The following is a 15,641-nucleotide window of genomic DNA, read 5'->3' as shown; positions in this document are numbered from 1 at the left end:
GCATGAGGATTATCAAGAGCGGGGATCCAGAGGCAACCCCACAGCAACCATGATACCTGTAGAGCACTTGTGGCCAGAGCCTTGCTTACAAATGACAGCCTCACAGTGGTGTTTATTCTATTCAAGAAAAGGGGAGCAGCAAATAGACTTCACACCGCTCACTCACTCTCTCTCTCTCTCTCTCTCTCACACACACACACACACACACACACACACACACACACACACACACACACACACACACACACACACACACACACACACACACACACACAACGTAATATCATTAGCCTTGTGTGTGTAGTAAAGAATATCTTGGATAATTTATTTTTCCCTCTTCTCGCATTTCGTTTCTAACTGCCTTTGCGCTCCCACGTTGTAGCCCACCTCTCAATTCTCCCTCCCCCAGCGAGTGTCATCGTGACGCACTGACAGCCACAGAATTGCTCACACTGGCTCCAAAGCTGAGAAGAAGCAGGACTATTTGACACGATGGAGAGATGGAAACGGTGTTGGCACTTCACGCAGTGTTAAGAGGAGATTTTCACACTTAAGAGAGAGAAATGACTCACAGGCTCCTCTTTAACCTTGGGAAGGATGTGGTGAATGGATGATCAACACAGGACTTTGGTGGCTTCTCTTTATTCTCCTCAAGTGTCAGGAAAGCATTAGCGGCACTAACAAGCACCAGAAGTCACATACATTTTGCGCTTCACAGCAACTTTTCGTGTTCACAGACTGGGAGAGGAACAGGAAAGCTCTCACATTGACCAATGTCAACTACCGCTATGGGCGACTCTGCCTTAACTGGCTTAGAGTCAGCAGGTGTGGATGCTGTTAACCCTTTAGGGAGCTCCAATGGCAGCTTGTCCACGAGCAGTGCCTGGGGCATCAGTGGCAGCGGTCCGTGGCTGTTGGCGTGCATGTTAACCCTCATCATCCTGATGACGGCTTGTGGAAACACTCTGCTGATCACTCTGGTGTTTGCCCAGCGCTCCTTACGCAACACCTCCAACTGTTTCCTGGTGTCTCTCTTCCTGTCGGACCTGATGGTGGCGCTGGTGGTGATGCCGCCAGCCATGCTCAATGTGCTGTGCGGGGCCTGGGTGTTGTCGCCGGGCTTTTGCCCCGTGTGGCTCTGCTTCGACGTCATGTGCTGCAGTGCCTCCATTCTCAACCTGTGTGTGATCAGCCTGGACCGCTACCTCCTCATCATCTCGCCTCTGCGTTACAAGCAGAGGATGACACTTCCCCGGGCCCTGCTTCTGGTGGGAGGGGCCTGGGGTCTGGCCGCCCTCGCCTCCTTTTTGCCCATCAAGATGAACTGGCACAGCTTGGGTCACCGAAGTCACCATTTCCCAATGCACGGGGCTGGCAGTGCCAACATCAGCACATACCCAGAGCTAAGCTTGCGGTACCCCGCTTCCTACTTCCAGCTGTTACCCGCCGATGGCCTGTCCTTCCAGTGTTGTCTGCGGGTCACCCTGCCCTTTGCCCTGGTGGCATCCGTCCTCACCTTCTTCCTGCCATCCAGCGCTATCTGCTTCACCTACTGTCGGATTCTCCTGGTGGCACGGAGACAGGCAAGGCGAGTGGCGGCACTAAGTCACCCTCCGTACCCGCAACATTCGCCCAGAGGGCCTTCTCAGCCTCCCTCACCAGGTGGGTGCGCCGTGGGACATGCTCACCATGACAGAGAAGACTACAATCAGGAGCGCTCTATGTCACACCAAGTACCGGTGAGAGGGAGAGGGGAGTCGTAGAGGAAATTAAGGGAGATACATTGAGGCTACATCTCACAGCTGTGTAAACTGTCACTGCATGATCACTGTGTGCCTGGATAGATTTCCACCATGATGCCTTTTCTGCCTCTCATATCAGTTGGGTCGTTCCACAAAAAGAGTGCCTTTCGCGTCCCTTTGATATTTTTATAGAAATTGAGTTCCAATATTGAATTGTAAAAGCCTGTTATATTAAATGAAGTACCCCTTTAATACAAACCACATGGAGAATTCAAGAAATCTGATTTTTTAAATATTATTCATATTCAACATATTCAACATCCATGTCCCACCATGGACTCTGTGACTTCTGGAAGATTTTAACCCACGTAACCCCAAAATGTCTCCAAGTTTTCACCATCATTGTAAAGCCTTAGTTATTTGGTTGCTTTGACAACGTCATTCATGACGATTATTATTTATTAATGTGATTAGTGATTATTATAAGGTCAACCCTGTTACGTGAACTGAACTCTCATTTTAATAAGGTGAAACTATTGCTTTTTAAAGAAAAAAGAAACATTGAATATCTTATAGTCAATCATAGTGTAAAAGCAGGTGAGCTAGTTCTACTCTTTTTGGCCATTTTCTGGTGGAAAACTGACTTGGTAGACCATAACGCTTCAACCGTTGTCCATAGATAGACAAGCTAGAAATGTTTTAACATTAAAAAATAAAACAATTGCCACTCCCTGTTTCACACAACTAGGGGATTTATGGTTGATTTAAGATGAAGTCAACTCTTTCAATCAACCCTACTTTATTCAGCACTTAATAGGCACTTACTATAGTATATTTTTTATTGAACCTCTTGAGATGGGAAAACATGTTTTTTATTAAGTTGAACAGGTGCTCTTAATGATAGGATGTTCAAATTAGGTGAAATTAAACCTTTTTCCCCCCTAAGTTACACTGCTTAAAAGTTACCAAATTGGTGGAACGACCCAGTTGTCATGAAGGAAAACAAATGTGGTGATCTAGCTAAGATAATTAGGAAGCGGCCATTGACTTGGGAGATGAATCAAGAAGGTGAGATTAAAGAGCGACTGAACAAATGCCGATTGGCACGTGTGTTTTTATGTTGCTCATTAGAAAAACAAGATTTCAGTCTTGGAGGTGTGTTTCCTGACTGATTCTGAGTTTGGTTAATGATGTTTGTCTTCCATGAGACACTGTAGACGTGGAAGCCTATTTCACTTCCTCAAAATCCCCAGAATTAATCTAAAATAACTCATGAAATCGGTATTAAATGTAGATTTTTTTTTGAGGATGATATAGTTGCACAATTTTAAATCTAAGGTGTTTGGCGCAGTATTTCTCAAGTAAAAAAATGTGCAATGTGTTGCTATGTGTTGTCTTATGCAAACAAAGTCAGAGCTGCTGGGGCAGGTCTGTCTCAATGTCTATGCCATTGGATAGAGAACAATCACAGTTGATCACCCTATGTTAGTAGGCAAATAGAAATCAGTTAATCAAAACCCATCCTTCATTTACCCGCTGTGGTGCACGGATGTTCTAAACTTCGTTTTAGACTACTTACTTTATGACCAAAATTATCCTATTTACACATGTAGCACATTTTGACACTAGAATAACTGTTTGACTCATATCGTTGCCACATAGGCTGTTTTCAAATGGATTTAAAGGCAGTTCCTCTTTAAAGGTGGAGTGGGTGGGTTACAGAGCCTTCAGAAAGTATTCATACCCCTTGACTTATTCCACATTTTATTGTGTTACTGCCTGAATTCAACATTTATTTACAAAACGAAAACATGTTTTTTGAAATGTTAGCTAATTTATTGAAAATGAAATACATATCATACACCTGAGTCACTACTTTGTAGAAGTACCTTAGGTGGCGATTATAGCTTTGAGTTGTCTTGGGAATGTATGTATTAGCTTTGCACATCTGGATTTGGTGATTTTCTCCCATTCTTCCTTGCAGATTTTCTCAAGCTCTATTAAAATAGATGTGGAGTGGCGGTGAACAGCAATCTTCAAGTCTTGCCACAGATTTTCAATGGGATTTAAGTCTGTGCTTTGGCTGGGCCACTCATTCTTGTTCTGAAGCCATTCCAGCATTGCCTTGGCTGTAAGCTTGGAGTCATTGTCCTGTTGGAACATAAATCTTCGCCCACAATCTAAGGTCGTTTGCACTATGAAGCAGGTACTCATTAAGGATTTGCCTGTATTTGGCTCCATTCATTGTTCCCTCTATCCTTACCAGTCTCCCAGTCCCTGTTGCTGAAAAGCACCCCCAAAGCATGATGCTGCCATCACCATGCTTCCCGGTAAGGATGGTGTTAGACGGGAGATGAGCTGTGCCTGCTTTTCTCCAGACATAGCGCTTTGCATTAAGGCCAAATAGTTACATTTTTGTCTCTTCAGATCACAGAATCTTTTGCCTTATGCTCTGAGTCTTTCACATGCCTTTTTGCAAATTCCAAGCGTGCTGTCATATGCCTTTTTCTAAGAAGTGGCTTCCGTCTGGCCACTCTCCCATAAAGCCCAGATTGGTGAAATGCTTTAGAGATTGTTGTCCTTCTGGCAGGTTCTGGATAGTTCCATATTTTTTTCAGTTTTCCAATGATGGTGACTACTGTGCCCTTGGAAACTTTCAACACACTAGAAATTGGTTTATATCCTTCCCCAGATATATGCCTCATCACAATTATATGTCAGAGATCTACAGACAGTTCCTTGGACATGGTATATTTTCTGATCTGACATACACTGTCAACTGTGGGACCGTATATAGACAGGTGTGTTTCTCTCTAAAAACATGTCCAAAAAAAATGGTCACAGTTGGACTCCATGTTGTATTGACATCTCAAAGATGATGAAATATATTTGAAGTGTAATAGCAAAGGGTTGTGAATACTTATGTAAATTAGATTTTGGTATTTCATTTTCAAATACATTTGCAAAAATGTCTAAAAACTTTGTCATTATGGGGTACATGGGTGAGAAAAAAAACATTTAATACATTTTAAATTCAGGCTGTAACACAACAAAGTCTGGAATAAGTCAAGGGTTATGAATACTTTATGAAGGCACTGTAGGTAAGTGTGTGATTGTGTGTGTGAGAGTTTGCCTTGCCACTTTGCACTCGTTGATCTCCCTCTATTAAAGTGAGGTGGGCAGCTGAGGAATTGACACACTGAATACATTTTCTTACATCCACTAAAATAAAAGAAACGGAATAGAGTGAAATAAGTGAAAGACAGTTTAAGATGAAAGATGGGAAAGAGCTTGAAATTCAGAAAAGAAACATCTGAAAGAAACAGAGGGAGGAGAGACGATGGCGCCTGTTGAAGGCAAAGTGGTTGCTTGTTAGAATAAATGGCACAGACCTTGCATTGTATTTATGTAGTCAAGAGCCTGCATCTCCACTCCTGAGATTGAGTGCCAAGGACAATAATTCATAACAATGTTTTTCCACGCAGACTTTTCAATGTATTCAGCAACACGTCACATCTCTTTCAATGTGATAATTACATCTTGTTAAATGCAAGCGTTAACTTTTCTCAGACTCCTTGACAATACCAGGCCAAGGATGCATCTAAAGTGTGTCATCTTCTTCTCTTGAAAGCAACATGGTGGAAGCTATAGTTTATTTTCTTTCGCCACTCCAATTATAAAACCTAAGTATTTACATGGTAGCTCTTAGGTACAGAGTAAGTGCACATTGTTACATAATACTTACAGCTATTTATACCCGTTTGCTGTTTCTATATAATGAACTTTCTATGCATTAGATTTGTACTCACCCTGGAATTATTGTTTTAATTCCATTGAGTTCATTTGAAAATCCTTGAAGATGTGCATGCCGCAAACGTGTGTAACAGTTGTAAGAATCATGTAACAATGTGGACCTGTAGCTACCATGTCAATTTAAATACCTAGGTTTTTGGACACATTGTGATGCAGTCCTTATCTCTTACTGCCCTGTCTGTCCCTCTATCCTCAGTTGTCAGTGAACAGCGAGCGGCGGCTGGCCCACAGGCAGGGCCGGAGGGCAGTGAAGGCCAGTCTGACCCTGGGAGTCCTGCTGGGCCTCTTCTTCAGCGCCTGGCTACCCTTCTTCATCACCAACATGGCCCAGGTCAGTGGCTCAGACTAGGTGAGCCTTTGGATTAAAGGGATAGTTCAGCAATTTAAGCAATCTATCCCTTTAATGTCAAACTTGGAAGAGTATACATGATCTTCTGAAATTCTAGTGAAATCTCAATTTCCAAACTTGCACTTTATGTCCAAGTTAATAAATGAAATAAGCTTATAGGATGCGTAATCAAATCTGGCCATTATTTTTCTTTATCAATGATATTGTGCCTTGTTGCTGTCAACTTTTAGATTCAAAAGGACTCTCTTAACATCTTAAATCGAGGGATTTCCAGGAAGAACGATGAGCCAAAACACTATGGGATCAGCTAGCTGCTCAGAGCTGAGACTAATAGAAATCTTTAAATTGGTTGCTGCTCATCTTCTCAGGGTCGAAACTTGCAAACCACAAGCACACAGTATATTGTCGATCTGTTCTCCTTATGTTCATTGTGTACAGCCTATTCATTGAAATTAATTCCCTGTATTACAGAACCTGGATCACATAAATTCAATGCCTGATGCATCATCTTATAGCAATTAAGCTTCCCTTTGTCTGTGCTCCAACTCTAAGGTTACCTTATTCCTCTGACTGGGAAAGGTGTCAGCACAGTGTGTAACATAAAAGGATTTAATCTAATCTAAAGTGGTAATTATTGTTGTCCTGCTTTCAGGCTTTCAATGAGCCAGTCATTTCATTTCCCATCTGTGTCCCTCACTTCACTCTTCCAGAATATAGCCAACAGAGGTTTCAGTGTCTGCCTTCCTCCCCCCTCCCTTCACACTCCATGTGGTATGTGAACACCCCCTCCCTTTTTTCACCTTCTCACTCCCTGCCTCCTTCCATCTTGATAAGATAGGACACGTTCCTCCAACAGCAGTCTCCACCCTCTCTCTCTCTGATATGCCATAGTGAGCCCGTTTCTCACCCTTCTATGGGTTATGTCTCTAATTTACATATATATGTTCTACTCAGGCCCAATTACAGTAGCTGTACACTGATGAAAAGAGCATTTGAAATAATATTTTCTGTTTTACCTCTTATTGGCTACATATTTCCATTGGATACATACAGTGCCTATCATAAGTATTAACCCCCCCCCCCCCCCCCCCCCCAGCGATTATAGCTGAGTTTTGGGGGGTTAAGACTAAGCTTTGCACACCTGGATTGTACAATACTTGCCCATAATTATTTTCAAAGATTGTTCAAGCTCTGTCAAGTTGGTATTTAGTATTTTATTAGGATCCCCTTTAGCTGATGCAAAAGCAGCAGCTACTCTTCCTGAGGTCCACACAATACATGAAATAATACAGAACATTAATAGACAAGAACAGCTCAAGGACATAACTGCTAAATGGCTGTCTAGCAATGATGAACAACCAAATTCTGGGTAAGTAAAAATACAGTGCATTCGGAAAGTATTCAGACCTGTTCCCTTTTTCCACATTTTGTTACGTTACTGCCTTATTCTAAAATGTATTAAATATCTAAACACAATACCCCATAATGACAAAGCGAAAACATGTTTTCATAAATTTTTGCACATGTATTAAAAATGAAAAACATACTTTACATAAGTAGTCAGACACTTTTCTACGAGATTCGAAATTGAGCTAAGGTGCATCCCGTTTGCATTAGAGTCCACCTGTGGTAAATTCAATTGATTGAACATGATTTGGAAAGGCACACACCTGTCTATATAAAAGGTCCCACAGTTGATCGTGCATGTCAGAGCTAAAACCAAGCCATGAAATCAAAGGAATTGTCTGTAGAGCTTCGAGACAGGATTGTGTCGAGGCACAGATCTGGGGAAGGGTACCAAAACAATTCTGCAGCATTGAAGGTCCCCAAGAACACAGTGGCCTCGATCATTCTTAAATGGAAGAAGTTCGGAACCACCAAGACTCTTCCTAGAGCTGGCCACCCGGCCAATCTAAGCAACCGAGGGAGTAGGGCCTTTGTCAGGGAGGTGACCAAGAACCCAATGGTCACTCTGACAGAGCTCTATAGTTCCTCTTTGAAGATGGGAGAAACTTCCAGAAGGACAACCACCTCTGCAGCACTCCACCAATCAGTCCTTTATAGTAGAGGCACCAGGTGGAAGCCACTCCTCAGTAGAAGGCACATGACAGCCTACTTGGAGTTTGCCAAAGGGAACCTAAAGGACTTTCAGACCATGAGAAACAAGATTCTTTGGCCTGAATGCCAAGCGTTGCGTCTGGAGGAAACCTGGCACCATCCCCACCGTGAAGCATGGTGGTGGCAGAATCATGCTGTGGGGATGTTTTTCAGCGACAGGGACTGGGAGACTAGTCAGGATCAAGGGAAAGATGAACGGAGCAAAGTACAGAGAGATCCTTGATGAAAACCTGCTCCAGAGCACTCAGGACCTCAGACTGGGGCAAATGTTCACCTTCCAACAGGACAACGACCCTAAGCACACAGCCAAGACAACGCATGAGTAGCTTCGGGACAAGTCTCAATGGCCTTGAGTGACCCAGCCAGAGCCCGGACTTGAACCCGATCAAACAACTCTGGAGCGACCTCAAAATAGCTGTGCAGCGATACTCTCCATCCAACCTGACACAGCTTGAGAGGATCTGCAGAGTAGAATGGGAGAAACTCCCCAAATATAGGTGTGCCAAGCTTGTAGCATTATATCCAGAAGACTTGAGGCTGTAATCGCTGCCAAAGGTGCTTCAACAAAGTACTGAGTAAAGGGTCTGAATACTTACACTACTGTCAAGTTTCAGAACACATACTCATTCAAGGGTTTTTCTTAATTTTTTACTATTTTCTACATTGTAGAATAATAGTGAAGACATCAAAACAATGAAACAAAATATCATAACCGCCATCGATAAGAGACAATACTGTGCAGCTGTATTCATCAACCTGGTCAAGGCTTTCGACTCTGTCAATCACCACATTCTTATCGGCAGACTCAACAGCCTTGGTTTCTCAAAATGACTGCCTCGCCTGGTTCACCAACTACTTCTCAGATATTCGTCGCCAAACCCACTGGCTCCAGGTTATCTATAAGTCTTTGCTAGGTAAAGCCCCACCTTATCCCAGCTCACTGGTCACCATAGCAGCACCCACCCGTAGCACGCGCTCCAGCAGGTATATTTCACTGGTCACCCCCAAAGCCAATTCTTCCTTTGGCCACCTTTCCTTCCAGTTCTCTGCTGCCAATGGCTGGGACGAACTGCAAAAGTCACTGAAGCTGGAGATTCATATCTCCCTCATTAACTTCAAGCACCAGCTCACAGATCACTGCACCTGTACATAGCCCATCTGTAAATAGCCCATCCAACCACCTCATCCCCATACTGTTATTTATTTTGCTCCATTGCACCCCAGTATCTCTACTTGCACACTCATCTTCTGCACATCTATCACTCCAGTGTTTAATTGCTATATTGTAATTATTTCACCACTGTGGCCTATTTATTGCCTTACCTCATTTATCCTACCTCATTTGCACACACTGCATACAGACTATTTCTATTTTATTATTGATGGTATGTTTGTGTATTCCATGTGTAACTCTTGTGTTGTTGTTTGTGTTGCACTGCTTTGCTTTGCTTTATCTTGGCCAGGTCACAGTTGTAAATGAGAACTTGTTCTCAACTGGCCTACCTGGTAAAATAAAGGTGAAATTCTCTTTTATTTTTATGTAACCCAAAGTGATTATATTTCAGATTCTTCAAATAACCACCCTTCGCCTTGATGACAGCTTTGCATACTCTTGACATTCTCTCAACCAGCTTCATGAGGTAGTCACCTGGAATGCATTTCAATTAACAAGTGTGCCTTGTTAAAAGTTAATTTACGTAATTCCTTCCCCTCTTAACGCGTTTGAGCCAATCAGTTGTGTTGTGACAAGGTCGGGGTATACAGAAGATATACCCATTTGATAAAAGACAAAGTCCATATTATTGCAAGAAGAGCTCAAATAAGCAAAGAGAAACAACAGTCCATCATTACTTTAAGACATGAAGGTCAGTCAACACGGAACATTTCAAGAACCTTTAATGTTTTTGCAAGTGCAGTCACAAAAACCATCAAGCTCTATGATGAAACTGGCTCTCATGAGGACCACCAAAGAAATGGAAGACCCAGAGTTACCTCTGCTGCAGAGGCTAAGTTCATTAGAGTTAACCGCCTCAGAAATTGCAGCCCCAAAAAATTCAACTTCAACTGTTCAGAGGAGACTGCGTGAATCAGGCCTTCATTGTCGAATTGCTGCAAAGAAACCACTACTAAAGGACACCAATAATAAGAAGAGACTTGGGCCAAGAAACACGAGCAATGGACATTAGACCGGTTCGACATTTGTCCTTTGGTCTGGAATCCAAATTGGAGATTTTTGGTTCCAACCACGGTCTTTGTGAGACGTGGTGTGGGTGAACGGATGATCTCTGCATGTGTATTTCCCACTGTAAAGCATGGAGGTGGTGGTGCTTTGCTGGTGACACTGTGTGATTTATTTAGAATTCAAGGCACACTTAACCAGCATGGCTACCACAGTATTCTACAGCGATATGCAATCCCATCTGGTTTGAGCATAGTGGGACTATCATTTGTTTTTCAACAGGACAATGATGCAACAAACCTCCAGGCTGTGTAAGGGCTATTTTACCAAGAAGGAGAGTGATGGAGTGCTGCATCAGATGACCTGGCCTCCACAATCCCCCAACCTCAACCAAATTGAGATGGTTTGGGATGAGTCGGACCACAGAGTGAAGGAAAAGCAGCCAAAAAGTGCTCAGCATATGTGGGAACTCCTTCAAGACTGTTGGAAAAGCATTCCAGGTAAAGATGGTTGAGAGAATGTCAAGCGTGTACAAAGCTGACATCAAGGCAAAGTGTTGCTATTTGAAGAATCTCAAATATATTTTGATTTGTTTAACACTTCCTTGGTTACCTTGATTTTGATTTGATTTGAGTTACCACATGATTACAATTGTTATTTTATAGTTTTGATGTCTTCACTATTATTATTGTAGAAATAGTACAAATAAAGAAAAACCCTTGAATGAGTCTAAAGTGTTCTAAAACTTTTGACAGGTAGTGCATGTGAATTTAATAGTTTTTTATTTTTAATAACTAGCAAAAATGTCTAAAAACCTGTTTTTGTTTAGTCATTATGAGGTATTGTGTGTAGATTGATGAATGTTTTTATTTATTTAGAATAAGGCTGTAACGGTCTGAATATTTTCTGAAATGCACTGTATATTAATTAGGCTTGCCATAAATACATATGCAACCTTTTAGTTAAAATATTTTTCATTAATTTGTAAACATTTATAAAAAAGTGTGTAGATCGGTGACCCCCTATAAAATTAAATCCCACTTTGTAACGCAACAAAACGTGAACAAAAAATACAAGGGGGGTGCATACTTATGATAGGCACTATATTTCCGACAAGCTACATATTTCTGATAAGAATACTTTTGTTTCACAAAATCTTAAATGTTGTGTACATACTGAACACAACCCCAATGCCTGTCTGTTGCCCTCTCTCTCACCTGTCAGGCGGTATGCGATTGTGTTCCCCCGGCACTCTTCGATGCCATCACTTGGCTGGGCTACTGTAACAGCACCATGAACCCCATTATCTACCCGCTGTTCATGCGTGACTTCAAACGGGCCCTGGGGCGACTGCTGCCCTGCTGCTCTACCCGCTCGCCCCACAGACCCTCGCCGGAGCTCTCCCTCTGCAACTCTGGTGAGCCCAACCTGCCCACAGAGCCCCCCTCCCTGGCTTCCGATCCCCGACAGCCCCCCGCCACCGCCACAGACGCCGTCAACTTGTATGATGCAGAGCATGCTGGGATTGAGCTGCCCTTGCTGCTGCCTAATCAGGTGGACACGCTGGACTGAAGGGGACGATGGAGAAGAGAGCATGAACAGATGCTGTGTTACATACTAACGTATGACCACCATACATTGGAGGAAGGTGTGTCTTGTTGGGGTTGGGAGCAAGATGTAAAAATTATCTAGAAGGTGTAATTTAGCATACAGGGTAGGAGTGGATGAGGAAGAGCTAGGCACTGAGAATCACTGGGCGACGTCACTGTGATAACCATAATCCCCAACAGATGGAATAATCGACCGCAGGAATCTAGGAATATAGTTAGAATTCATTCGTGCTGCATTGTCTTTCTATCCATAAAAGTGGGGGATGTCTATAATTAAATGTGTTGTAATTAAGTTTTTAATTTACATCCTGCCTACATAAAAATGGCAATACTTTAAACACACTATACATTATGCAACAGATTAACTTGTAAATGAAATGATTGACAAAACTTAGACTGCCATAGTTAAATAAAAAATTGTTTTTCTTTTACGTTTGTGGTACGGATGCCTTAGGTGAGTGTTCTGGCACCCGAGTGTGCTGTTAAGGTAAAGGAGGTCTTTCCACACACGATTGGGATGTTGTTGGTAATTCAAGTTGAGAAGAGGCAGACAAACTGCAGTGAGGCAGTTGGTCCTGTAACCTCCTATGTCCGCCTGTTGGTCCCATGTGTTTGTGCTTGGGAGTCCAGCGTGTGTCCTCCCAACTCCAGGACGTGTGTTCAGTGTCAGACTCTGTCCCCTCCACTCCCTCCCCCCATATCTCCTCCAGCTCTTTTCCCCATCCATCAAACTCTAGATGGGAAGGTGCACTGTTGTCCTCATGGGTGGCATTCCATGAGTTGCCCTCAAGAATGTTTTCAGTTGAAACAACATCGATCTCGTTTAGCGAGTCCAACAGATCTGATATGTCGGGGATATCCCAACCGTCTCCCATGTCCTCTTTTTCCTCCAGCTGCCCTCCCTCACCCATGCAAATCTCACCTGCTCCAGCCGAAGAACCAACCAGTTTTTGCTTTTCAGCCACGTCCCCTTGTATTGATTGGATCATGGCTATGTCCAGTTTTCTCTCGGTCATAGTGAGTGGTTGAAGAGGTCCACCCCCAGCTCCTGGAACTTCTCTGGTGGGCACGCCCACTGCTACGAGGATGGTATCCATCTGACGCATGTAGTCCAAGTGACCTTTCACCTAAAAGAAGGGGGGGGGGGTTGCCATGAATAGGCCACTTATAACCCGCAAACAGCTTTATGTAAAACATAATGCTGTAGAGTTCCATTATTTCCATTCAAACAGTAGGGCCAGGACAATACCAGTGTCGCAATATTTTTTTCATGGCAAAAATGAAAACACGAAGCAGACCAAACTCTCTGGTCCTCTAAACCTGCTGTATGTGTGTATATTGTGTGCTATAGCTTGGAAAATAAATACATGTGATAATGATTTAATGATGATTCGTGTTCTGTTTCCTTGCCAAGACACTGGTATCATCCCGACCTTATTCAACACATGTCAAGGTTGTAATGCTCTCCAAGTTGTCCTTTGTGCATTGCCTAGTTAAGTAAAGGTTACATTTAAAATAAAATTTAAATCTACCGTGATGATTTTCTGTCAAAGGTTGTCTTTTCATATGACAGTCCATGGGGGTGGTGGCTGAATACCTAAGCCTGGCCGTGAACTGACAGTACAAGCTACAGTTACCTTAACATAGTTTTCCTTAAACTTGAAATAAATGGTTTATTATGAATACATGTCTATTATGTTGTAGTAATAAAAGGTTTAAGAGACAGTATTGGCAAACAAGAGAAAGTACAAGGTTGCCTGACACCAACTGAAATGTACTATTGAACACAGCCATTGTATAGCTAGAAGTCTTCTCAACCTTCAGTCTGCTGAAAAACTCACGCAATCAATGCCTCCCGGCAGCTCAATAGTAAACATTTTCAGATCTCAATAGCTTGGCCTCTAACTCCATTCCCAAGGCCGTGGAGGCATTGAGGCCTGTAGCGTCATGAAGCTACAATGGGCATTTAGAGGATGAAAGGATCACACCTGATCAACACCTGTGATTGCTTTATGCCTCTCTCGAATGTCAATATGCCTTGTCTACTGCTGTCTTGGCTAGTTTTTACAGTTTTATTTCACTGTAGAGCCTTCAGTCCCGCTCAAAATTAATTAGATAGCTCTTTCGTCCCACCCCTCACACATGCGGAGACCTCACCTGGCTTAACTTGTCCCTCCAGAGAGGAAACCTCTCATCATCACTCAATGAATAGGTTTACCTGCACTGTACTCACATCATACCCTTGTCTGTACATTATGCCTTGAATCTATTCCACCATGCCCAGAAATCTGCACCTTTTTTTCCTCTGTCCCCAATGCACTAGACGACCAGTTCTTATAGCCTTTAGCCGTACCCTTATCCTACTCCTCCTTTGTTCCTCTGGTGATGTAGAGGTTAACCCAGGCCCTGTAGCCCCGAGTTCCACTCCTATTCCCCAGGCGCTATAATTTGTTGACTTCTGTAAACGCAAAAGCCTTGGTTTCATGCATGTTAACATCAGAAGCCTCCCCCCTAAGTTTGTTTTATTCACTGCTTTAGCACACTCCGCCAACCCCGATGTCCTAGCAGTGTCTGAATCTTGGCTTAGGAAGGCCACCAAAAAGTCTGAAATTTCCATCTCCAACTACAACATTTTCCACCAAGATATAACTGCCAAAGGGGTGGAGTTGCAACCTACTGCAGAGATAGCCTGCATAGTTATGTCATGCTATCCAGGTCTGTACCCAATCAGTTCAAGCTTCTACTTCTAAAAATCCACCTTTCCAGAAATAAGTCTCTCACTGTTGCCGCTTGTTATAGACCCCCTCAGCCCACAGCTGTGCCCTGGACAACAGATAATCGAGAATTTCAAGAAGCATTATTCTACGGCTGGCCATGCTTTCCACCTGGCTACCCCTACCCCGGTCAACAGCTCTGCAACCACCACAGCAACTTGCCCAAGCCTCCACCATTCCTCCTTCAGCCAATCCAGATAGCTGATGTTCTGAAAAAGCTGCAAAATCTGGACCCCTACAAATCAGCTGGGCTAGACAATCTGGACCGGTTTTAAAATTATCCGCCACAATTGTTGCAACCCAGATTACTAGCCTGTTCAACCTCTATTTCGTATCGTCTGAGATCCCTAAAAAATTGGAAAGCTGCTGCGGTCATCCCCCTCTTCAAAAGGGGGAGACACTCTAGACCCAAACTGTTACAGACCTATATCTATCCTACCCTGCCTTTCTAAAGTCTTCAAAAGCCAAGTTAACAAACAGATCCCCGACCATTTTGAATCCCACCATACATTCTCCGCTATGCAATCTGGTTTCCGGGTTGGTCATGGGTGCACCACAGCCACGCTCAAGGTCTTAAACGATATCATAACCGCCATCGATAAAAGACAATACTTTGCAGCAGTCTTCATCGACCTGGCCAAGGCTTGAGACTCTGTCAATCACCGCATTCTTATCGGCAGACTCAATAGCCTTGGTTTCTCAAAGTTACTGCCTCGCCTGGTTCACCAACTACTTCTCAGATAAAGTTCAGTGTGTCAAATCGGAGGGCCTGTTGTCTGGACCTCTGGCAGTCTATGGGGGTGCCACAGGGTTTAAATCTCGGGCCGAGTCTTTTCTCTGTATATATCAATGATGTCGCTCTTGCTGCTGGTGATTCTCTGATCCACCTCTACGCAGACAACACCATTCTGTATACTTCTGGCCCTTCTTTGGACACTGTGTTAACAAACCTCCAGACGAGCTTCAATGCCATAAAACACTCCTTCCGTGGTCTCCAACTGCTCTAAAATGCAAGCAAAACTAAATTCATGCTCTTCAACCGATCGCTGCCCGCAC

General features: G+C 43.3%; 2 protein-coding genes across 3 annotated transcripts in view; one reads left to right on the top strand and one right to left on the bottom strand.

Annotated features, from left to right (window-relative positions):
- Positions 1-465: 465 nt before the first annotated feature.
- On the top strand, positions 466-11,773 carry LOC135504340 (5-hydroxytryptamine receptor 6-like). The gene is made up of 3 exons (XM_064922815.1): positions 466-1,739; positions 5,752-5,886; positions 11,426-11,773. The coding sequence occupies exons 1-3, from the start codon at positions 774-776 to the stop codon at positions 11,771-11,773; spliced, it is 1,449 nt and encodes a 482-aa protein (XP_064778887.1). The 5' UTR covers positions 466-773.
- The window catches only part of tmco4 (transmembrane and coiled-coil domains 4), a 17,442-nt gene continuing 13,480 nt past the window's right edge, over positions 11,680-15,641 (bottom strand). Inside the window, exon 14 of one of the 2 annotated variants that reach the window (XM_064922812.1) lies at positions 11,680-12,938. In XM_064922812.1, coding sequence (XP_064778884.1) covers positions 12,294-12,938 — 645 coding nt within the window. In that variant the 3' untranslated portion in view covers positions 11,680-12,293. The remainder of the gene's footprint in view (positions 12,939-15,641) is intronic. The other variant, XM_064922813.1, reaches the window with a different exon arrangement.

Source organism: Oncorhynchus masou, chromosome 18 (assembly GCF_036934945.1).
Source record: "Oncorhynchus masou masou isolate Uvic2021 chromosome 18, UVic_Omas_1.1, whole genome shotgun sequence".
Lineage (NCBI taxonomy): Eukaryota > Metazoa > Chordata > Actinopteri > Salmoniformes > Salmonidae > Oncorhynchus > Oncorhynchus masou.
The sequence above is the reverse complement of the archived record's forward strand: the minus strand, read 5'-3'. Positions and strand labels throughout refer to the sequence as shown.